The 24,348-nt window shown below is 46.4% G+C and overlaps 5 protein-coding genes and 1 pseudogene across 5 annotated transcripts; 3 read left to right on the forward strand and 3 right to left on the reverse strand.

The window, feature by feature from the left end:
• Positions 1 to 3,179: 3,179 nt before the first annotated feature.
• LOC101090012 (histone H2B type 1-K-like) lies at positions 3,180 to 3,590 on the reverse strand. Its single transcript, XM_045058511.1, has one exon. The coding sequence runs from the start codon at positions 3,573 to 3,575 to the stop codon at positions 3,195 to 3,197; it is 381 nt and encodes a 126-aa protein (XP_044914446.1). The 5' UTR covers positions 3,576 to 3,590; the 3' UTR covers positions 3,180 to 3,194.
• Positions 3,591 to 3,883: 293 nt separating this feature from the next.
• On the forward strand, positions 3,884 to 4,362 carry LOC102899210 (histone H2A type 1-E). Its single transcript, XM_019831689.3, has one exon. It carries the CDS (start codon positions 3,902 to 3,904, stop codon positions 4,292 to 4,294), a length of 393 nt encoding a protein of 130 aa, XP_019687248.2. The 5' UTR covers positions 3,884 to 3,901; the 3' UTR covers positions 4,295 to 4,362.
• Positions 4,363 to 4,415: 53 nt separating this feature from the next.
• LOC101084194 (histone H3.1-like) lies at positions 4,416 to 11,388 on the forward strand. Its single transcript, XM_003985765.5, has 2 exons — positions 4,416 to 4,427; positions 5,757 to 11,388. The coding sequence occupies exons 1-2, from the start codon at positions 4,416 to 4,418 to the stop codon at positions 6,165 to 6,167; spliced, it is 423 nt and encodes a 140-aa protein (XP_003985814.2). The 3' UTR covers positions 6,168 to 11,388.
• On the reverse strand, positions 6,337 to 6,961 carry LOC101084447 (annotated as a pseudogene).
• Positions 11,389 to 12,718: 1,330 nt separating the features above from the next.
• LOC101084708 (histone H4) lies at positions 12,719 to 13,123 on the forward strand. Its single transcript, XM_045058523.1, has one exon. It carries the CDS (start codon positions 12,748 to 12,750, stop codon positions 13,057 to 13,059), a length of 312 nt encoding a protein of 103 aa, XP_044914458.1. The 5' UTR covers positions 12,719 to 12,747; the 3' UTR covers positions 13,060 to 13,123.
• A 5,790-nt stretch (positions 13,124 to 18,913) lies between these two features.
• On the reverse strand, positions 18,914 to 19,368 carry LOC101091280 (histone H2B type 1-C/E/F/G/I). The gene has a single exon (XM_003985716.6). The coding sequence runs from the start codon at positions 19,338 to 19,340 to the stop codon at positions 18,960 to 18,962; it is 381 nt and encodes a 126-aa protein (XP_003985765.1). The 5' UTR covers positions 19,341 to 19,368; the 3' UTR covers positions 18,914 to 18,959.
• Between the last annotated feature and the right edge of the window lie 4,980 nt (positions 19,369 to 24,348).

The raw sequence follows: 24,348 nt of genomic DNA on the forward strand, positions 1-24,348 counted from the left end.
GCCACTTCAATTCTCATCTAAAGAGTTGTCACGTTAAGGATTTCTCTAATAGCACGTACCCCCAGTTTTGTCACTGAGTTTTCTTAGATACTCTTGAAAGTAGAAACATGACCTGTTCCTCCGTGCTTGGTAAAGCATGTCCTTCACTTCAGAATTTCTCTACACTTTTCCTACCCTACATGATATGGGGCCTGGAAATTTGCATATATGTAATTTGCAGTTGGGTCTTAAAGGTTTTGGAGACAGCGAGGGAGATGTGAAAAGAAAGTTCCCTTTTCCTTAAACCCTAGGAGTTGCCCTAACTCTGGCAACAGCAATGCCACCACCCCGTCCACCCTCTCTGGCTTCTATGCTCCCAGAATCATTTCCACCCTTGTGTCCCACCCCCCCCTTCTTCCCTCCCCCCCTTCCCCCATTCGTTCTCACGCTGAATTCCACCTTGCCTGTTCTCCAACCTTACAATTTTTGACAACTTGTTTCCTGTTGCCTTAAGCCTTCTATGTGGCTACTGTTTCCTTCACTTGTCTCTGGGAATACCTTAGTTTCAGCTTTTAAGTATTCCACGACGTGTGTAACTTTTAAGTTCTGTTGGTAAAAATCCAGAAAATTGAAAACTTTTCATGATGCATGGCCCTCGGCCTCCATTGATTTAAAGGGCCATTACTCCTTTACATTGGAAAGCATTTGGGTGGTGCACTTCCTCTCTCCATTGGCACTTTGGTAATCATAGAAGATACCCTTCTTGCTTTCAAGGGATTGATTGCCAGTCTCAGGTTTATCAGCATCATTTCTTCCAGGCAGGGAAAGTATTTATTCCAGAATACAGAAGTGAATTGAATTTGAGGTCAGCTGACAGTCGTAGGGATGTGGGATTTCCTTTCCTAGGCCAACCAAGGCTTTCTCTTTTGGCTGATTCGTACACTTAAGGAAAGCCGAACAAAGAAGGCACCAAGGAAGGAGATGAGATATGGAGCCTAGTGCTGGAGAGAGGAGATAATCTATGTTAAGGTCCTTAATAAAAGTGGTGAGAAATGTATTCGATGCGAAGTGTCTGAATTCTCTCTAGACATCTTTGAAAGAGTCAGAAGACATTGGTTGGCATGTTCTGCCATGTAAATCAACTTTGGTTCTCACACCCACTGTGTCTTTATAAAATGAGCATGTCACTACATAATAAATTACTAAAATAAACCATTCGATGGACACTTTTGTGAAAACAAATGCAAGAATTGTGGTAAAAACTCGCCTTGGAGAAGGCTTTACAACTCATAAGGCTTTCATGGACGTTACGAATTAAAATTTTCCATCACTCCTCTACATGCAACATATGCGAACTTTTTGAAGAAGAATTATAATCAGACGTAATACAACTGTAGTGAGTGGAGGAAGTGTTACTCAAAGAAGAAGAGTTATTGCTGATAAATCCAGACCTTTTGAACACTAGCAAAGAAGGAATGGGAAGTTGCTGCCGTTAAAACTAGAGACATTTGAAAACTATGGGAGTCTGCAATATTTAGGGAGAATTTCCGTGCATCTACACATTTAAATTTAAATATTTATCTACTCTAATTTTAGAGAATGTCATTGAATCCGGAATCAATCATTCTTAAGCTGCGTGGATGTGTTAATTTCCTACTGGTGGTCTGACAAATTATCACAAACGTTGTGGCTTCAAACCGTAGAAATTTATAATTTCCTAATTCTGTAAAACAGCATTTGGGGGTGGGTCTCACTCAAGGAAAGTCAAGGTGTCAAGAATTCTGCATTCCTTTCTGGGGTCTCTCAGAGCAAATCTGTTTCCTTGCTTTTTATAGCTGCTCCAAGTTATCTTCTTTCTTTGGCTTTCCATTCCTTTTCTCAGTGTTCAAAGCCAGAAGTCTCCGGCCACATCAGCCCCCTGCTATCTCTCTGGTTCTGTATTCAGTTGCCTCTTCCAATTCTAAGCATCCATGGCATTTCATTGGGTCACTTGGATAATCCAGGAGAAATTCCCTTTTTAAAATTCAGGTGATTAGCAATCTTGATGCCATCTGGAACTTTAACTGCCCTCTGTCTTGGACCCTAACCTATTCACAGAGCCATAGAGATTAGAAATTAAATATAATTGGGATGGCACTTTTCTGCCTAGCGCAGTAGGTAATAGTGTTTTCAGAGTTTGATAGAAGGCTATATGTTTGCTGCTCTGTGCGGGGGAAGAACGCGTAGGCACAGTGTCGTACATAGTCTCAGGGCGCTCCTGTACCCCAGGAAAGTCATATATACTTTGTTTAGATATTTCTTTCCTTCTGGGGCTACTACATAAAGCAGTCATTGACTACGGTAGTATAAAGTGCCCAGTCTGGCAGTTTCAGTTTTCTTTCTTTTAGTTTTCTCTCCTTGTTGCTTTTGTTAATTGTTTGAAGGCTTACATATTCTTCGTGTACGTTGTATTGTGTGTGTGCATCTGTGTTCTGTGGGGAGTAGAAAGTCTGTTATTCATGAAAGAAATTAAACAAGAATACAGAATAGCTTTACTTTTTTCCGACCTGGGTGAAACGCCTAAAAATATTTTGTATGTACATTCTTCGCATTTAAGTCATGTAGGATGCCGTTCGTGGATTCATGGCAGTTTATAACTTTAAGTAGTGTCCTAGCAACAGGCAGAAAAATGCATATTTTCATTACCATTTTATATATCTGCATGGACCCGGGCAGCGGTGTACCTGCAATGACCTGTGAATTTTTTTTTTTTTTAATTTAAAAAGAGTTTTTGTTGGTCAAGATAGAAAACAACCTGACATAAAGTCCACCCTGGATGAAAAGAACAATTTTAAGGGAGAGACACCAAAATATCAGTACAAAGGCGGTTTCTTTCCTGGACGGCCGGCATCATTACTGTGGCGTTTTGCCAACGATCGCCTTTCATTTAACAAGCCTTCGGAGAATGCTCAGTACAAGTAAGTGACCCCGTCTTGGAGTCAGTGATGTTCATTTTTCAGTTTTCGTGCATAGGCCCGTTCCCACTATTATTTGCAAGTTATACTGCCTTAAGCAAATGAAACTCCTAGAAGGGTACAATGCTGAACGTGGAAAGCAACCAGTTTCTTTTTACCACAACACAGCACTAACAAAGCAGTCCTACCAAATCTAAGCCCTCAAACTGGCTGGCTCTTAAAAGAGACTTTGGGGTTCAATACGAAGACATTTTGTCAGGATTACTTGGCGCTGGTGCACTTGGTGACGGCCTTGGTGCCCTCGGACACGGCGTGCTTGGCCAGCTCCCCGGGCAGCAGCAGGCGCACGGCCGTCTGGATCTCCCGGGACGTGATGGTCGAGCGCTTGTTGTAATGCGCCAGGCGCGACGCCTCGCCCGCGATGCGCTCGAAGATGTCGTTGACGAACGAGTTCATGATGCCCATGGCCTTGGACGAGATGCCGGTGTCGGGGTGCACCTGCTTCAGCACCTTGTACACGTACACCGAGTAGCTCTCCTTGCGGCTGCGCTTGCGCTTCTTGCCGTCCTTCTTCTGCGCCTTGGTCACCGCCTTCTTCGAGCCCTTCTTCGGGGCCGGGGCGGACTTCGCTGGCTCAGGCATGACGATGAAAAACTCTGCTTCTGAGATAAGAAATATGTGCCCCGGTTCTGGCATTCATAATATTCGTAGGGCGCCTGTGCGAATGAGGCGTTAAACGAGTTAGACTTTGATCGGATAAATTGTCCTAAAGTGTAAGGCAGTGACGTGAAAATTGCGTGGGGTTAGTCGTCCTTTGTAATTGGTTGCAAACTTCTGGATAGTTTTAGCCAATCAAAACGCGTCATTTACAATTCGGCTTGCAAGTATAATTGCTTCTCATTTGCTGAGAGGATTTGAGCCCCCATTTCACTTTTCCTTCCCAAGCTCACTGGTTGGAGGGTATTAAAATGTCTGGACGCGGAAAGCAGGGCGGCAAGGCTCGCGCCAAGGCCAAGACGCGCTCGTCGCGGGCCGGGCTGCAGTTCCCGGTGGGCCGCGTGCACCGCCTGCTCCGCAAGGGCAACTACGCCGAGCGGGTGGGGGCCGGCGCGCCGGTGTACCTGGCGGCCGTGCTGGAGTACCTGACGGCCGAGATCCTGGAGCTGGCGGGCAACGCGGCCCGCGACAACAAGAAGACGCGCATCATCCCGCGCCACCTGCAGCTGGCCATCCGCAACGACGAGGAGCTCAACAAGCTGCTGGGCCGCGTCACCATCGCGCAGGGCGGCGTCCTGCCCAACATCCAGGCCGTGCTGCTGCCCAAGAAGACCGAGAGCCACCACAAGGCCAAGGGCAAGTAAGCTGGAAAAATAGCACCTTAGGTCATTGAGGGGACAGTTTTAACCAAAGGCTCTTTTCAGAGCCACCCCCGTATTCATGAAAAGGGCTTACATTTTCCTTTTCAATTATAGCTAATTGGAAATGCCCTTCAGGGTAGTTCGTCAATCCAGGAATAGGGGTACGTGCTCCCAACTCCTCACAAAGGTTAACAAGCCATTCACTCTAGAGTTACCATAAACATAGTTCCCATTAGTAAACTAAGACGGATGTAGAGATGTGTCACAAGGGTTAAACAGATCAGTGCTGCAGTCCCCAGCGTTGTAAACCATCAGGTAAAGGGAAGGTTGATGTTTCCTCTTTGTTGGAAATGGAGATCCAAATCTAGTTAGTGACCTACAGGACGATAGAACTGGACCTTTAATATTATATGCTATTGAAAGCAGTTTGCCTTTTAATGGAGAGAATCACCTGCAATTCACACTTTATAAACAAACCAGATCCAGCATTAATGAGCTTGGGCCCTAATCAGTTGCCAATCGGAATACAATACATGCCCTAGAACCCGTTGTCCTTCAATCAGTACTAAGAACACACAGTAATGTTGTACCACTTACCACTCTGGGTATCTTTCAACACCGTTTTACACAAACTTCGGTTTGTGTAAAGGAAGTACGTGTTAATAAGATTATAACCTTACAACATTAAATATGAAATCAAATCAGGCTTAATGGCCGGTGCATTCAGGACTTGTATAAATACATACCTAAAAATCTGAGTTTGAATAGAGACATCAAGAAATAGACGTGTAATTTGTCTTCCTAAAGTGGAATTAAGGTAAAATACTACCTTGCCACGGCACCTGGTGGCTCGGTGGGTTAAGCGTCTGACTCTGGACTCAGGTCATGGTCTTGTCACAGTTCCCGAGTTGGAGCCAGGCGTGGGGTTCTCGGCCACCTGTGCAGTGCCTGCTTGGGATTCTCTCTCTGCCCCCCACCTCTCTCTTAAACAAACTTAAAAGCAAAACCTACTTGGCCAGTGACATCTATAGGGTGTCTTTTCAAAATGATCGAAAGAAAGCCGGTTTCAGAGGTCATATCTTAAATTGTTATTCAGCCAACAGTAGATAGCTTTGGAATAATTTGTATTAGATTCTGCTTTCAAAAGCCAAAGAACTTTGTGAAGAAACAGGCGAGGTAGATAAGTGATATATCTTTGTAAATAAGGTAGAGGCCGGAAAGAGTTGAAAACACCAGCAGTGGTGGATCGGAAGAAGCTGTTTTTATTTTTTGGTGGAAGATGTTAATTTTGGGTCTAAATGTACTAGAGGTCATGTGAATCAGGGAGTGAAGGTCAATACCAATGTCTTCACTTAGAGCCATAGGAAACAAATACCTGTCCAAACAGAGGGAGTCTCGTTGTATATAGTAGCCGAGGATGGTATGGTTGCATTTTCCCGCAGCTAACTGCTGTGGGAAGTTTTAGACGGCTGGCACGAAGCAGACGGCGCGCAAGTCGACGGGCGGCAAGGCCCCGCGCAAGCAGCTGGCCACCAAGGCGGCCCGCAAGAGCGCGCCGGCCACCGGCGGCGTCAAGAAGCCGCACCGCTACCGGCCCGGCACGGTGGCCCTGCGCGAGATCCGCCGCTACCAGAAGTCCACCGAGCTGCTGATCCGCAAGCTGCCGTTCCAGCGGCTGGTGCGCGAGATCGCGCAGGACTTCAAGACCGACCTGCGCTTCCAGAGCTCGGCCGTGATGGCGCTGCAGGAGGCGTGCGAGGCCTACCTGGTGGGGCTCTTCGAGGACACCAACCTGTGCGCCATCCACGCCAAGCGCGTCACCATCATGCCCAAGGACATCCAGCTGGCGCGCCGCATCCGTGGGGAGCCGGCCTAAGTTCCTTCAGCCAGTGAAAACTTTAATGCCCAAAGGCTCTTTTCAGAGCCAATGACCTTTTCTATGAGATAGTGCTTTGTTCTTGTTCTTGTAAATTGTGAAAGATCCTGGAGAAACCAAGTGTTACAAGCCCTTGCATAAGCTTAATTGTGTGGCTCTGAAAAGAGCCTTTAGGTATTCTCAGTTAGCCAAACTTCTGAGTTCCTGCCGGCCCCTTCTTGGGCTTGGCCGCCTTGGGCTTCGGGGCCTTGACCTTGGCGGGCTCTTGGCAGCTTTCACCTTCTTTGGGCTCTTGGCCACTTTCTTGGCCGCCGCCGCCTCGGGCTTCTTCCCTTCTTCGGGGTCTTCTTGGCGCTCTTCTTGGGAGTGCCGGCCCCGGTGGCCTTCTTGGCTTTCTTGGCCGCCCCGGCAGCCTTCTTGGGCTTGGCCGCGCCCGCCTTCTTGGCTTTGGGCTTGGCCTCCCCGGACGCCGCCTTCTTGTTGAGCTTGAACGAGCCCGAGGCGCCGGTGCCCTTGGTCTGCACCAGGGTGCCCTTGCTCACCAGGCTCTTGAGGCCCAGCTTGATGCGGCTGTTGTTCTTCTCCACGTCGTAGCCGGCGGCCGCCAGCGCCTTCTTGAGCGCGGCCAGGGACACGCCGCTGCGCTCCTTGGAGGCGGCCACGGCCTTGGTGATGAGCTCGGACACCGGCGGCCCGGACGCCTTGAGCTTGGCGGCGCCTGCGGACTTGCGGGCCTTCTTCTTCACGGGCGTCTTCTCGGCGGGGGCCGGCGCGGCGGGCGCGGCCTCGGACATTCTGCGCTCGGCTGGCGGAAGGTACAGAAAACAATAATAATAATAAAGTCTCGGAGTTGAGCTGCCTGGCCCTGGAGTGTGTGTGTGTGTGTGTGTGTGTGTGTGTGTGTGTGTGTGTGTATATATATATATATATATATATATATATATATATATGTACAAGCAGGGCGCGGCGCGCTGATTGGTTCCCAGCGCAGCCTTGCCACTTGACCGCAACCTAGTCTCAGCTCTGTCCCGGAATTGTGTTTGTTACCCTTGAGCAAAGCAAAAAAATGAAAATTTCCCGTAGAGGGATCACAGCGACTCTATTGTATAGCGACGCGGGACAGCTCGTGCTTTGAGCCTGTTTTCTTCTTCCAGGTTTTACGACGTCAGTCTCAGCCTTTTCCAAAAGCCCCTGACACTCTGAGAGATTCACAGGTCAGGGAGACAACCTCACGAGTTACGTTTAAAATAGAAGTCCTCCCGTCTTTGCTGTCAATAGCTTGCTCTCTAGTAACAGTCTACATTCTTGGCTTCTCGAACGTTCAACAACTGCTTAGTTCTCACTGAGACTGACCCGGAAAATCTGGTTCATAGGAAGGGAACTAGCACAGGCTCTTTCCCCATTTCTCTGCAAGAGTGATAGTAAATGATGGTTGTAATAAGAGCTTGTACTGACAAGGACAGTCACTACTTCGTCCAAAAAGCCTTCATCATTGCTCCTAGTGACAATTTGGAAGGTTAGTTACTTTGGGGGTTTCAAGCATTCCCGATTTGTTGAGGAAAATGGGAAATGTAGCAATGTGTGGTCCTGACCTGGTTGTCTGGCCTGTGTTTCCCATAGATGATGACAGAGGATATCTAGGAGGGCTATAAAAGAGGCTCCTTTATGGTTTAAAAAATTTCTTATTTACACTGTCTTTATTGGGGGAATCGGTAATTAAAATATTAATAAGCTTTTCGGTACAGAAATCTGCCACGCTTGGGGATAAACTTGGGCAACCTACTAAAGTAACAGAATCAAAGAATATACACGTGTTCTTTCTCTCGCCATAGTTTGTTGGAGCCTCAGTGTTTCTCGCCCTTTCTGGGCTATCTCGTACTTTCCAGGCTACTTTGTAGCTAGTTGTGCTCATTACTTTCTGCTGAAATCCAAAGGTCTAGAGGGAGCTTCGGTCTGAGACTTGGCTTTCAATGGATTTGCCAACGAAGCTTTATGCATCCTGTGTCCCGGAACCTTCTCAGATGGCCAGTGAAGAAAATTCCCAGGGAGGCTCAGCTGTCAAACCATCTTCGAAGTATTAATAAAGAACCTTAGTAAATTGACTCTCGACCCTAGCATCAAACTTCTTCCCCTCTACCAGAATATCCACCCCAACAGCAGGACGGGGAGAAGGAACCACAGGGACTTGTGGCCCGAATACTCAGCATCAGGAGGAGGGATGGAGTAAGGACTGTGTTAACTGCTCGGAAAGAAACGATGGAAAGGCTGATGTGGTGTATTAAAGACCATCGCTAGTTCAACCAGCGTTCCACGGATGAACCCAGAGTAGAAAGATCTAGATGTAGATGTCATTGTTGCCTGTATCCCAGACCTCCCGAGGATAGCAGCACAGAGAATAATTATGACATCGAGTCTATGTAAACATAAACCTTATATGGTGTTTTTCTTGCTGGTAATTTTAGAATCAGTATGCAGCAGCTTGGGAGAGCTGCTCTGTCATAGACAAACTATGATATTTTGATAATCTGTGATATTAGCTCCGTGTTGTCTTTTCTACCTTGGTACCAATATTTTGTGAGGAATCCTGTAGTTTGCATTTGAGTGACTTCAATATACTTTAGTTCCACTTTTTGATATGACCCAAGGAAGTCCTAGTAGGTTTTGAGTATTGCCTGGGTGTTTGAGAAGCCCGAAGTCATGAAGATCCGTGAACCTAACATGGGGCTCCTGGGTGGCTCAGTTGAGTGAAGCGTCCGACTATCGCTCTGTAGAGTAGGGCTCTGTGCTGGCAGCTGGGAGGCTGGAGCCTGCTTCAGATTCTGTGTGTGTGTGTTTCTATCTACCCTTCCCCCACTCATGCTCTCTCTCAACCATAAAAACATAAAACAAAACAAAACAAAACAAAAAACCCGTAACATCAAATTGGAAGCCAAGTAACTTGCGCAGGAGGAATATAGAGAGACTATTGGGTGGTTTGGCTAGAGAGAATAATTATAGTCATGGCAGAGTGCGTAGGCTAGATTTTCTGGGTTTCAAAAATTAGAGTTGTAATAAAAGTTTCTTGTGGTAGTTCAATTTTCAGTAGCAAATGTGTATGTAGAGGAACTTATTAAAATTGAGGCTTATTTGGAAAAAAAAAAGAATATACACATGCAACTCTCACACACACACTCATACACACACACATGCATTCTTACACTTCCACGCACAGTTCATTTGAGACAAGGGCAATTTTTATAAAAGCGTGTTTTATATTCACTAGTACATTTCTTAGTTATGAAGGAGATAGGTTTGTATTATTAATGTTGAATAGGAAATATGTTTATGGTAGAAAGGCATTTAATTTTTATTTTCATCACACTTCAAATTCTTTCTCTTTAACACGTTTATTTTGAAGCATGTACCCACCTTGTGTTTTGCTAGGATGTTGAAAGTAAGAAATGCTGGGAACACACAGAGCAAAGCTCAAAAGGTGAGGGTTTCACACTCCTTTTCGATCCCTTCAAAATCCAGAAATGACTGATTGCTTCCTGTAGCACATTCAACTGAAATGTGAAAAATGTAAGAAGTGTTACTAAAGACTAAATATTAACACAACTCAGATGGGTGAGATGAGATGGGAAATCAGCTCAACATAAATCATTTTTACTTTGTGTACTTACTTATGTATTCCTAATCCTCTTAAGAGGTTTTGATTCTTATGGTTGAATTTGAAACTCACTTGAGGAATATTCATAGACAGCAAGGAGGAGTATGAATTACAGAGAGGCCATGTCGGAAGAATGCTGTGACGGTGGTCAGTCTAGACAAGAGCCAGGATTCCAACCAGGATCTGGGAAATAATGGAGGTGCCTTACCAACAAAGGAAGGGCTGTCTCTTGGCCACCTAAATGTAGGGAGTCTCCAAGGTACTGCTCTATTCCCCTTCATGGGTTCATGAATTACCTTTCTATGGGTAACTTCGAAGTTTCTCCCTCAGGTCTGTCCTCTTGCCTAAATGTCAAATTTGTATTTCTGGGTGCCTGATGGTTATTTGACTTTGCACCTCCGTATACCAGATATACTCTGTCTATACTCTCTACATAACCTATCTCATCTACGTAGTTTCCAATCAAAAGATAACCTTCTACCTGTCATCTCTGTAAATTCTATTTATTAAACCCCCATTCTTTATTAAGTGAGCCACACCTGATTTGTTTGGGGACTTTTAGTCCATTGAAGGTCTAAGCAACTTGGAAATAAATAGATGGCTCCAATGTTTACCAGTAGGCTCAGAGTGGGCCAACTACATTTCTCCTCAGAGAGTTTTGATCCTTACATCAATTTATACAAAAGGATGCATGTTTCAGCAACCATATCCTACCGGATATGATAAAGGAATATGAAACTTATTGCGTTTTGGTCCCCTTCACATGTTGGAGAAGTAAAAGAATAGTGTCAACAAAATGACCCTTCTGTAGCAATATAGAGGAGGGAGAGGAACTGAGTACTCAGTACTTAATACTGAGTGAGTATTAACAGATTTCCTTTCATATAACTCAGCACAGTGGTGACTACAATTAGGAGAAAAAAATATCACATGTCTCATATAGCAAAGCAAATGAAACTATGACTCCTCTTATCTCTGGATAGTCAGGGGTGACAACGTCCTGTGTTTCTTGTGACAGACTGGGAAGCTAATTCCAGAGGGACATTTTTACACACCTAGAGATGACTTGGATAATAATATATTATATACAGACTGTATCTCCTCAACCTAGGAAATATCTCTCCACTGAAAAAACAGGAGACGGGGCTTAATCCATAGAAAAATTTCTCTATGTTCCTAAGGGAAACGTGAAAACATAGACGCACTATTTTTCTCCAAGATAAACTCTGTAAAGAAAAGAGGGTGAGGAAATAACTTCTTTGTTGTGGATGGGTGGAGAAACCATTGCCATATACCTTTACACAACGTCTGACTACTGTTACTAACCTATGGTTTTCTTTCCAATGCTCACGGCATTTCCCAGTGCTCCTGTCTGCATATTTTCCAAACCCAGAGTCCTTCAAGGCTCTGAAGAGCCCAAAGAAGGCTCAGTGATCATTTCGTGTCATGGACTTCTTTGGATGTCCCATGAAGCTTATATATGTACGATGAATTCTTAAATGATGTACAGAGAATTTATAAAGGAAAAGAATTATATTAAAATTCCAGAATCAAACTTATCAAAACCCAAAATTGTTGAAGTGTTCACATCTGTGTTTCTTTACTAATACATTAAAAGTCCCAAGGTTGCCCTCGTGACCAACAATTACCACAGTGTAGAAGGGGTGATATGCTTAAAAGATATTGGCAATACTGACGGCTGCACCTGCCAGTGAGAAGAATATATCGCGGGTCCTGCCGGTCACACTGTTTGCTGCCTGTGTGCCTCAGTGGAGACCATGCCAGGGTTCAGTTGGTCAATAGCGCAAATATAGACGGAAGTGTTGTTCTCTGCCAGTTCCTAGAAGTCCTGAAGCCAGCCATTGTAATCGAAGCTTAGAGCCCCGCTCTGGAATTTGTCCCCGTGCACCAGGAAGTCAGAAAACAAGCTTCGATGAAGCAGGTGCACCTCACAGAGCCTGGAGGAGAGGCCACATCTCCACAAAGTCAACGGGAAATTCTCAAAGGGATTAATGGCAGGTCAAATGTGTAAGTGTTTATTATTTGAAGGAGTTGTCAAAAGAACGTTGTAGCAAACCAGGGTGCGCTGTTCATTTAGGAGCTGCACCCACTTTAGAGGGGTGACTACTGAGGAGAGGAGCGGAGAGCATTCACAACAACATATAATAATGTCGAGTGAGTGCTTGCGTGCAGCCTCCAACACTTTCCATGCAGAATCTCCTCGAAGCTTCACTGCTCTAGAACTTGGACTTTCTTACGTACTCGCAAAGAACAAGCCGAGCAGACACCGCCCAGGTCATAGGGAGAGCGTGGCAGCAGGCTGTCTCCAGAGCTTGGCTCCGCGTGTGCGACTGGGGGGAGGACTGGGCTGTGATGCAGGGACAGTGGCAGCCCGAAGCTGTCCCTAAGGAACCATACATCCGATCATAAACTGGAGACTCCCGGCAGGCAGCACAGGGTTCTCGACACTTGCACCCAGCGAGGCTCGGTGAGGGACGCAGACATCCATCCATCGAGAAGACCAGAAGACACTTGGCTATAAAGACACGCTTAGCGTCAAAGCTGACCTCAAGCGTCTCGGGGACGACGGCGGGTATTCGGTGAGCATTTCCGGGTTGGTCTGGGAGACGTGAGGGGCAAGCGTGAGGCTTCTGTGTGGAAGGTGTAGGAAGCGTCGCCCGGAGGGCCGGCTGCAAGGCTGCGCGGAGCCGGGAGGGTTCCCGGAAGCCCCTCCGGGCCAGGCTCCGGCTCAGGGGCCCCGCCCGGTCGGCGCCGCTCGCAGCAAAGGAGACACGAGCGATGGGCGGGCCCAGAGTGTGGTTACCGCCCCTGCTCTCGGGGTTTTCAAACAGGTCCGGCACTTTGCTATAAAAGGGCTGCTTGGCGCCGACGGGAGTGGTGCTTCCGTAGCGTTGCGGTGGTGTGACGACGATGTCTGGTCGCGGCAAGGGCGGGAAGGGCCTGGGCAAGGGGGGCGCCAAGCGCCACCGCAAGGTGCTGCGCGACAACATCCAGGGCATCACCAAGCCCGCCATCCGGCGGCTGGCCCGGCGCGGCGGCGTCAAGCGCATCTCCGGCCTCATCTACGAGGAGACCCGCGGGGTGCTCAAGGTGTTCCTGGAGAACGTGATCCGGGACGCCGTCACCTACACGGAGCACGCCAAGCGCAAGACGGTCACGGCCATGGACGTGGTGTACGCGCTCAAGCGCCAGGGCCGCACCCTCTACGGCTTCGGGGGCTAAGTATTTCCTTCACGCTATCAAAAGCATGCGATTCTCACCCAAAGGCCCTTTTCAGGGCCACCTATTTAGTCACAGAAAGAGTTGGCACGCTTTTTGGTTCTGCTGTTTATTTAAATCTTTTTCCAGGCTGTGAGGTTTAATCCGTGAAAAGTAGTGTGGAGAGATCGCCTGCGTGCTTCCTGTAGGCCGTTTTCCTCTAGGACCCGTGTTTTTCCCGATTTCAAAAGCATCTTCTTGGCAGCTGTCCATGTTCAGGTTTGTTCTACCAAGTCTGGGCTCATCTCAGTCTTCAGACACCATTCCCTGTTCTCCACTTAAGTCTCCGTTACAGATTAGCGTTCCTGCTGTTGAGAGGAACGCTGTCCTGCAGTGGGTTATCTGTATCCTGTTAAGCTGCTGGAAACCTTGTACTAACCGCCAGCATTTCACTCTATCTTCTGATGTCCTGGTGTATTTGTTTTTTTGAAGAGTCTTGGGGATCTTTGCAATGCACTCTGGTCTTTATCCACCGAAGGCTGTTCAGCATAATAAAGGCATAGCTGGACTACTAGCTTTCTAATCCCAGGCAACAGGTGTTGGCCTTTCTGGCTACAGGTGAGCACGTGGAAGAGTCAGGAAGTCAGCGGAACTCATTCCCAGGTGTGGGCTTTAAAACCTCCCCTCTTGCCTCCAGATAAGGTGTTGATCTTGTTTGTCCTCACAAGACCTCAGGCCTGGGGGATAGCAGAACAACGACTCGAGGGAGAGTCCTGGATCGATCAGCAGCAGCTCAGTGAATCACAACAGATGTGTCCTGTGACATGAATAATTGTCCTTAAGCTAATCTATGGAGTCTCGGTTACAGCCCTTCACTTTACAAACCAAACACGGATTTGTTTTCTCAGTTTATGAAGCAGTGTGGACAGTCCCTCTGTCCACCTGAGACCCCTTTAAGGAAAGCTGACTCCAAATGGGTCTGTTTCCTGTGTTCCTATGTGTTGCGCCGTGTTCCGTTCTGGGCAGGGCGCAGGGTAAGAGCTCATGTTAGAAATGCATGGACTGTCCAAATACCTTAGGCAGCTGTAATCTGAATATTTGAAAGTGCTGTCCTCCCTTAGCAGAGTCGATCTTTACAATAAGTGGATGAATAACTCCTTTGAGAATCTGTTAGAAAGTATGCATGTGGGCATAGACATTTCATGGGAGTCACGTCCCCTCCGAGGCTCATCCGAGGAAACCCCAGGGCTCCCTGGATCCTTGTCAACAACCTGGAGTCTAGGACTTCAGGATCTGGGATCTAGAGATGCAGAACTGAAGAGAGGAAAGGGCAGACCTAATACAGAGAGCGCATATTGAACGATAATATCCCAATTTATTCACTACGGGCCGTAGGCGTATCTATTCTCGAGAAGTGAGTTTGGAAATGCAAGCTAGCCCCATCTGAGAAATTATGATTTTCAGAGGCCTGAAGTCCAAACTGACTGAATCACACACGATTTGGGAGTAAATGAAAACAATGAGCCATGGATTTGCAGCCTGGTTCAGGAAGAAGTCCATGAATCTTCTTAGTTAAGGCCCTTTGAACTTCCATCGCCAGTCTTGAAAAATATATTAACAAGGCATAAGAATGCAGTCGTCTACGTCCTTGAGCAATTCATATATTAAGTTTACAAGTTTCCGTTATCCCTTAAGAAATAAAAATGAAACTGGAGACCTGACTCTGTGTTTTTGATATTATTTAAACTATATAAAAAAAAAAGTCTCTTGAAAAAGACGTTCTCCTAGCACACCCTGGGCATGCATGTCTATTTCTCTTCTTTCATTCTGTCCCTTTTCCTAGTTTCTAGTAAAGACAATCTATTAGATGCAGCTAGGGAGATGCCAGCGTCCATCACATGAGCCTAAGAGAGAGGAGCGAAACAAAGTAGAGAGACGTGGGTCCCAGAGTCAAGGCAACAATCCTGAGTCCTGAAGCTGTCCCAAATGTCTGGGTTGCCTGTCATTCCCTGTAACTCGAATTCCCAGTGGGTTCCATTTACCGTATGCAAAGGTCTCCCATGTTGTCATTTCAGTAGACATCACACCAGGCTGGTCACACACGTCCTCCTTCCTGAAACACTATTTTCCTGACTTCTGTGACTCTAATCTCCTGGTTTTTGTCCTCACCGTTTAGAATCTTTGGCCATCTTCTTTTCTTTCCTTTCTTCTTTACCCATGGGAAAATTCCAATTCCGTTGCATGCCAACAACAATAACATTTCTATTTCCAAACTCTTGTCACAATTTCTATGTTCGGTCCCCACTTTGCTCTGGTTCCCAGATTCACATGTACAACTACTCACTTGCTACCTTCCGTGGAATGCTTTAGGGGATTTAAACATTGCCATGTCCCGGTCTCTGAAACCTCATCCTCTCCTAGAATTCTTGGTCATTATGCAAGAATTGCAGCAGCACTGCAAGTGGTGGATAAGCATACAGGCTGGGGGCACACTTTCTGGTTCCATCCCCAGCCCCACACCTTGCTCATCCCTAGTCGATTAGAAGGAGATCATTGTTGTGTTTAGATAATCCGTGGAAGTTGAGAGCACGAAATGAGTTAAGCTTTGTAAAGAAACTGTTACGATTTCTTTTTTTAATTTTATTTATTTTTTTTTAACGTTTATCTATTTTTGAGATAGAGAGAGACAGAGCATGAACAGGGGAGGGTCAGAGAGAGGGAGACACAGAATTTGAAACAGGCTCCAGGCTCTGAGCAGTCAGCACAGAGCCCGACGCGGGGCTCGAACTCACGGACTGCGAGATTGTGACCTGAGCCGAAGTCGGACGCTTAACCGACTGAGCCACCCAGGCGCCCAGAAACTGTTACGGTTTCTTAAACACATGGAAAGTGCTCAATAAATGTCAGCAACATGTTTTTTCACCTATGAAACCCAGATCTTTTTTCAATTCTGTTTTCTGCTTCTTTCTACCTTTAATCCCATAAATCCCACTTCCCATACAGCAGCCTGCGTGCTTTACAATTCTAATAGATTCTCAAGACACAATAAAAGTCTGGGTGCCTTCCTGGCGCTTAAGGTCCAACATGTTCAGGCCCTCCTTTAACCCTCAGTGTCTTCCCCAAACACCTCATATTTGTTTATTTCTCTCCCAGCACACAGAATTTGTATTTTTGAGCAGCGGCTTCTCCCTACCTTAGACAGAGCTTTGTTGTAGCAACAGTCTCTTGGCCTGCGAGTCGAGTTGTATCCCCTGGTTCCTTGGTTCCCTCACCTGGTCAGTATCACGGCACCTGGTTTATTTCCTATAGTTTCACAGCAGTGAGAACTCCTATTTGGAATGATCGAGTTGAATCAGTGTGTTGATTCTCTCTCCTCTCCGGCTAGGATCTCAGCCCCACAGAGCAGTCTCTCGTCTGTCATGCCTACTGCTGTCGCTTAACGCCCCACACAGAGGAAATCGATCACCATTTGACAAAATACAGAAAGAAATCCCTTCAACTGCTTCCTGATTTTTCTGTCCTCATCTAGCATAACCTCATCTTAACCACCGGAAACCTCCACGCAGGAAGGGGCTTTGGTCAGCTTGCTCTCCATGTATCAGATGTGCTCAGAGCAGAGCAGCTAGAAGCAGTCTTTATATCTGTGGGAACTTGCTCGAAAGCCAAGTTCCCAGATATCCCTCAGAGCTAAGGAGACGACAGAAGCTCTGGGAGTGGGGCCAGCAATCTGTCCTCTAACAAGCCTCCAGGTGACTTTGAAGCACACTCAAGGTTAGCAGCGCTGCTCTGTATCTTGGGTGCATAATTCAGTGCTTGGCACTGGAATGCCAATGAGACAAATGGATGTTCCTTGTTTCTGCCTAGAAGGCGTCTGTATGAGGCAGTCGGTGCCACTTCCCCTCCTCCTAATCCAGCCTCGGGTTTGTTCAGGTCCAGCCTCCCTCCTTGCCTGTGCTGTAGAGAAGGGATCCTTTATTGCTGGTCTCAGGGAGCAGGCCCTGATTCAACCACACTAGTCCTGAGGGTCCCAGCCAGTCAGTAATGAGGAATTTGGGTCTGAGAATAGGGCCAGTTCTTTGCAGCTGTGAGAGTCTTTAACAGGGCAGTTCAGAAGCTTCCTCAACAACGTTTTGAGAAAGCCGAAGGGAGGTTGTTGATTACAAAACTGTGTGTGTTGGGGAGAAAAGTGGAATCAGGGACATTTCAGGAAGAGAACAGTTGCAAAGGCCTGGAGGCTGGAGAGGTCAGGGGGCATTCCAAAAAGTGTGAAAAAGCAAGAAACAAAACAAAACAAAAAGCAAAGCCACAAAAAAACGGGAGGAAACGCATCCATTGGGGCTTGGTTTGAGCGTTCAGTGAGTGGCTGTCTACAGGCCTTGATGTCTGATATTGTGCAGCCAGCACGCGGATCATTGAAAGGCACCGAGAGGGATGATACATGGTCACGTATGCTTTCTCACCAAACTACTTCCCTGGAATGAAAAGGAGACTCGCTACGGACAGAGGAGTTTTAGTATTACCTCAAACTGAAATCAAGGTGATCACAAAAGTTAAAATGCAGTTGTACATTTGGCAACGTGAAAACAAATACTTGTTTGTTTTTTTTTGGGGGGGGGGTGTTGCATACTTATTTTGCCTTTTTGAGAGAATAACGGGAGACCAGGTAGACTGGCTAGGAAGGCTGGCTAGGTATTTCTGGAGGACAGAGTTAGTGATTTTCGAGTGCATTTTCTGGAGGACAGAGTTAGGGATTCTTGGGTGTACTTGGTATTTCCATTTACAGGGAAGGTGCCACGAACCCAAACTTTCTCATCTAACTTTCAGAAGGAAGCCTCTACGTCGCAGGGTCTGTAGAAATGAGGGAAGGAGACAAATTCTGCTTTTAATTTTTCAGGTTTAGGGTCTTTGGCGTCACGTGATCACAACCTCTCGCCTTCCAGACCCTGGTGTCCAGCATCAGGGTGGTAAAACGCATGTCCTGAGTCCACGTTTCCTGCTCTCCACCCTCTGACTTCCCTGGGTCCCCGAGTTCTCACGATCGTCCATTTGCTCAACTGAGCTGGGGACCAGAGCTGGAGACAGGACAGGTGGACGAATTCTGCCAAGTGACAGAAAAGGACGGACTCGGGGCAGCTGAGCCAGCTTTCGTATTCTGGGGGCTGCACTTGTGAGGCGACTGTAGCGCTGAATATCCAGAATTGTTTTTGGAAGTCACTTGGGAGTCAGGGAGGGGAGCGGGAGAGGAATATATTGTCACGTTACACCCTAAAAGCCAAACGTAATGACAAGCACCTTTTTGAGAGCAGCTTAGGAGGTAAAGCAAGATCAAAGACTTTTGCTAAAAACCGTTGTGTTACACCTCACCGGAGAGCGGCAGCCGGTGAACACGTTTTGAAGACCCAGGACACACGCCTAAGCAGGATCCTGGAGTCCTGGGCAAACGGGTGGGGAAGGGCAGTGAGAGGATCAGATGCCCACAAAGAACGCGGGCCGCCGTCTCCGCGGCACCGGGAGAGGAAGTCCCGCCCTTACACGGCGGGCTTTTCAAATGTCATTGTGGCTGCTTACAGCCATGGAGTGACACTTCCCATGTGGCGACCGGGGTCAGCTTCGAGAAGGGGCCAGCAGCCTCCGCGCGTGTGCAAGCCTTAGGAAAGGGGCCAGAACCTGCAAGGATCCGTAAAGTGAGCGCTAGCCGTTCTGCCCACGGGCGGTTATGCTGCTGGCGACGTCTGTACAGCCCTCGGCGATCCGAGCCAAAGGCAGAATCTCCCAGCAAAGAACCCGTAGCGGGTTCTCCCGCGGGTGTCCCCAGTAACCTAACAATGCCCAGGAAGACCCCAGCGCGTGTCAGCGCACAGCTCCGGTGGTGAAAATCTGTGGCTCTGAAAAGAGCCTTTGGGTTGGATCGTGCCTCCCAGCACTCACTTGGAGCTGGTGTACTTGGTGACGGCCTTGGTGCCCTCGGACACGGCGTGCTTGGCCAGCTCCCCGGGCAGCAGCAGGCGCACGGCCGTCTGGATCTCCCGGGACGTGATGGTCGAGCGCTTGTTGTAATGCGCCAGGCGCGACGCCTCGCCCGCGATGCGCTCGAAGATGTCGTTGACGAACGAGTTCATGATGCCCATGGCCTTGGACGAGATGCCGGTGTCGGGGTGCACCTGCTTCAGCACCTTGTACACGTACACCGAGTAGCTCTCCTTGCGGCTGCGCTTGCGCTTCTTGCCGTCCTTCTTCTGCGCCTTGGTCACCGCCTTCTTCGAGCCCTTCTTCGGGGCCGGGGCGGACTTGGCTGGCTCAGGCATTTCAAATTTGTCGTTTTCCGAAAGGAGAAAAAATGGGGTGGGCGCCAGGATCCTGCTTATTTGTAGGCAGCTTTATGCAAATGTAGGATTCATTTTGAGACTTCTGATTGGTGGGTTCGTCGTGTGGCCTGATTGGCTCGAGCTGCATTCTCCTATTGGTCATATCCGGAGAGAAATTTTCCCCTGTTCTTCCTGGCTGCTTTAGTCCCGTTAAACCATTTTATAACAAATTATGATTAGTGTGTAGCAATGTAGATTAATTTGTTGATTAATTTTGGATATGAGAAGGCCTGTTCTTTTGTTTTGGAATGCCAGGGAAGCAATCTTGTGTAAGAAGTGCTGATTATTTTATAGTGTTTCGGGTTAGGCCTGGCCACCCCCCTCTAAGGTGCCTGTCTGACATGTGGGTTATTTTTAGCTGAAGACGCTTGAGACTCTGCAGGTTCAAGAGAAACTTTTCTCCCTCTCTTAACCATACAGATAAATCTAAATTGGGAGTGGAGTCTTTCCCAAAATAAGTGTTATTAATAGAGATAAGATTTTTCGGAGTGATCCATCTGATGAGGGAGCATGAGGCAAGCCGAGGGCGGAGCACAAGGTAGCACAGGCCCCGCCCCACAGGATAGGAGTGATATTCCTCAGGCTCTCCTGGCTACCTAATAACAAATGAACGGAAAGAAAACAAATGGTTAACTGATAGAGATCAGTCTTGCAGGATATGAATTTCCATCTGTTTACAAATATCTTGGTAAATTACAAGGGCAATCTTATCAATAGTCTAATCTCCAGAAACCTTTAGATTCAGTTTCCTGGAGCCCCAACATCACCGTCCCCTCCATAGTGATGTGGGAACAAAGGCAAGAAAGAAAGGGCCAGTAGCGTCCCGTGGGTGGCTCAGTGGGTCAAGCGGCTGACTTCAGCTCATGTCATGATCTCGTGGGTTTCGTGAGTTCGAGCCCCACGTCGGGCTCTGTGCTTACAGCTCAGCTGGAGCTAGCTTCATGTTCTGTGTCTCTCTCTCTCTGCTCCTCCCCCAGTCACACTCTGTCTGTCTCTCTCCTTCAAAAATAAATAAACATTAAAAAAATTTTTTTAAAGGAGAGGGCAGGTAACATGAAATTTCCTTATAACCTGCAGCCCATTGACAAATATTTGAGGCAATTATAGAGTATAACGTTTCTCCAGAAACCCCCTAGTGTCCTAATGTTAAGGTCTTACTAGTGGGAAAACAACCCTAGCTTGGCAATTTCAAGGCCCCTGGCATCTACTAGGAGTCCTGTTTAGCATATGGAAGTCTTTCTGGAGGCCTCCCTTTTGCCTTCACTCCTCCTACTCCATAGTGTATAACCAGTCACTCACAATCCCAGTCCATGGGTCCTGTCTCTGTGCTTTAACAAAGTCACCTTTTTTTGCGCCAAAAACATCTCAATAATCCTTTCTTGGTTGTCAGCTCTGAAGCCCCATCCCATGTGAATGAAAGTGCAAACATCTAATGACCAAACATCTGTTCTTATTGCCTTATGAAGTGCGTTCCCTTCCTCCGTAATCTCAACCCCCTACCCCCTGCCCCCTAGTCGAGAATGATTTAGTGACCTCATTTAGCCTATCTTTGGAATTTCCATGTATTTGTGGATTCCCTGGATGTATACTATAAATTTGTTTTTTTCCTGTAAATCTTTTCATGCCAACTTGTGTAGAAGGAGCTTTGAAGGGACAGAAATTCATGCTCCCCAAAGGCTGGCATAGTCTGCAGGGTACTTTAACTCACTGGACACTGTTTGTCCTGGATACTGCAGCAGCTTAGAGATCCTTGGGTCGTCCGACATGTAGCTGGAAGGTCACATTTCTTACCACGTCAGCCTCTTGGAGTCTCTGTCTGTGGAGTCTGATGGAGCAAGAGTGGTGAGCGTCCTTTTCCTCTCTTTTGACATTTAGATTAGCAGGAGAAAATATTTGTGGAACTAGTTCTTTGGGCTAAAGGGCTCTTTGGTTGATTTGGCCGGGTACCCTTTGGTAACCGATCCATTTCCTCCCAGAGATGGGCTTTGTGTTCGTTTGTCTGTGTCTTTTACGTTGCTTGTCATTTGTTGCTAAGGGACTTCTTGGAAGCCCTCACCCCGGAATTGGTGCGGATGGATTGAACACTTAGAAGCTGTTAGAGGGCTGGCCGGCTCAAGAAAACTCCCGCGGTAAGGTGAGTTGCTCTTGGAAATGGTTATATGGATAGTAGGTACACCAGCTCGAGAAAACTTCTGTGCAGGGGCGCCTGCGGGATTTCGGTGGGTTAAGCATCCGACTCTTGATTTCAGCTCAGGTCATGATCTCACCGCTCGTGGGTTCGAGCCCCGCATCTGGCTCTGTGCTGACAGGGCACACAGCCTACTTGAGATTCTCTCTCCCTCTCTCTCTCTCTGCCTTCTACCACTTTGAGTTCTCTCTCTCAAAAATAAGTAAATAAACATCAAAAAAAAAAAAAAAAGAAAAAAGAAAAAAGAAAAAAGAAAACTCCTGTGCATGGAAGTACACTGTAAAACAACCCGCAGTCCCCAACCCCACAGCAAATACTTCCTAGGAATTAGTTTGGCTCCATGAGACCCAAGGCTTAGATCTGTTAATACTTTCCTTTTGTTTTGGTCTGTGTCTTAAGAGCTTGGCCTCTGAGCAATGAGAATATTCTCTTTGGTCTCGACCAATTGGAGGGTACACATATCAGGTGCACGCCGATGGCCAGTTGAATAGACTGGGGATCCTAGATTCCCTGTCTGTCTGTCTGGCTGTGCCACCTCCCGGGTGTGTTTGTCATGAGAGTTCTGGCCCGTAGGAATCTTTGTCATCTCAACTTTCCCCACTTCTTAGAGCTGGAAAGTTCCATTCCAGAAGCGCCTACCCGCTTATCACTGATTCGTGGGTCTGTGACTGGAGGTGTATCATGTTTTCATGGGAGACCAGAGACAGCTTTTTCACTATACCGTCCTTACTGCCTGTGCGATGAACATCTTTGCTTTCTTAGACTAATTAGGAACTAAACTTTTGGATCAGGAGTCTGCATCCTCTGTGCCCTCTTTGGACACCTGTTGTGTCTTGGAGTAAGCCATTAAAAGGCTTTTTGTTTTAAGTCATTATTAATAGATCCTACTCATCAATGGCCATACAATGGATCCTTTAGATTGGCTGTACTTGAAAAATATATTTAAAGAGCTCTCAGTTGTCTTATAACGGCTCACCTTGGTGACTCCTTTGATGAGGTAATAGAAAGGAAATTAGACACAAGACAAAAGGAAATGTCCACAGCCAATGTAAATTCTCCTTCTTAAAATTTGGCCGCATCTGCCTGTTTTTAATTCCCCTTTCCCTACAGGATTTACAGAGATCACTGGCCTAATCTCTTGGTTCCGAGTATAGATGTTGCTCACGTAATTACTGAACCCTGGAAATGAGTTTAACAAAAGCAGCGGAGATTGGCCGTAGGGGTGCCCATGCCCTTACTTTCCAAGGCTCTGTAATGGGGCTCTGTCAATCCTCAGCATTGCTACACCATGTCCTTGGCAGTGGTAGCCTAGATCCACTCTTCCCTATTCGCACCTGCAGGGGGGAAAAAAAAAGTGTCCCCTGGGCAAAAGCAGAGCTTTTAAACTATAAAGCCCCTTTACGTCTGCTTTCAAAAGATCCTACCAAATTTAGAGAGTAATTAGAAAGATTATTTGACTACGTTCACAACTTTGCCTTCTGAGGAAATAGATGATCACCGTGTCTCCTAGGCCTTCCTGCAAATGATTTGCAAAAGGCCAATACTCAGGGGCTAATAGAAACCAAATTTAAATTGTGTGCCCAGAAAAACAAGGTTATTAAACGGCTACATATAGACTTTACAAAGGTGTAGATCTTTTGGTTCCCATTTTAGTTAAAATTCTCCCTGATAAAAAGAAGCAGTTAAGAAGATGGGCCATCCCTTGATATTCGGGCTATAATCCAGTCTTTGGGGGATTAGGGTCACATGTCCTGATTTTACAAATCTCTACCAAACCACAACCACAACCACAACTCTAGAAACAAGTTAAAGCCCACCTGTCTTTATCAATTTTCAGATCTTGCATATTCCTTTGAAAATGTTTGTGGCTATTATTAAAAAAAATCAGGATATTGAAAGAAAATTGTTCTGTAGTTTTAAAAGAGGGTAAATTCTAAATAGCAGTTACCCTGACACTCTAGAAAAAAAATTTCTTTGCACTCTTTCTCTGTCCCTTGAAATTAGAAATCTCATCATGTCTTTGAAATGTAAACACATCCCACACTCTCCTGAAACTGAATGGAAAAAAAAAAAAAAAAAAAAAAAAAAGAAAGAAAGAAAAAGGAAGGATGGGGAAGAGAGGCCTTTTTAAAATGCAAATTTATGATTTTTTTTGCCCAGACTATAGCAACTACCTTAACAGGCAGGTGGGCTCCAAACATACACCTTGAAGAAAACTCTGTCTCTGCCTTTTAATGTAAAATTTCTACCCCCATCTTCTCTGGGACCCAGGAGCCAATCTTTCTGACAGGCAAACTTTAGGGAAAAGTTTTTCAAAAAAATAAACAGATAGCTGGATATATAGATAATTGGGCCTATAATGTCCTCTCCACAAATAGGATATGTGTGTATATGTCCATGTATGTTTTAATGTGAGAGATTTTCTCTACTTCTGGATGGTATTGTTACAATGAATATGTACTATATTTATATATACTTTATATATAACTAAATGTACAATATTTAGTTGGTTGGAAGCTGGCACAGGCTTGTAAAGATTGAGCACTCTAACACTCAGAAAGGTAGAAAATAATCCAAATGATTTTCCAATTCACAGAATCTGGGAAGATATTTGGTATTGAAGCTAATTGCAGTTTGTTGGCTTCATTAAAATAGACGTGCTTTTTGAGTTATCACCATGAAATATAAAATTTTTATCCTGTTTGTGTTTACTGAATCCAGTAAGTTCATGGTATTTCTGATGAGGGGGCGTGGGGCGGG

This window comes from Felis catus, chromosome B2 (assembly GCF_018350175.1).
Source record: "Felis catus isolate Fca126 chromosome B2, F.catus_Fca126_mat1.0, whole genome shotgun sequence".
In the NCBI taxonomy this organism is placed as follows: Eukaryota; Metazoa; Chordata; class Mammalia; order Carnivora; family Felidae; genus Felis; species Felis catus.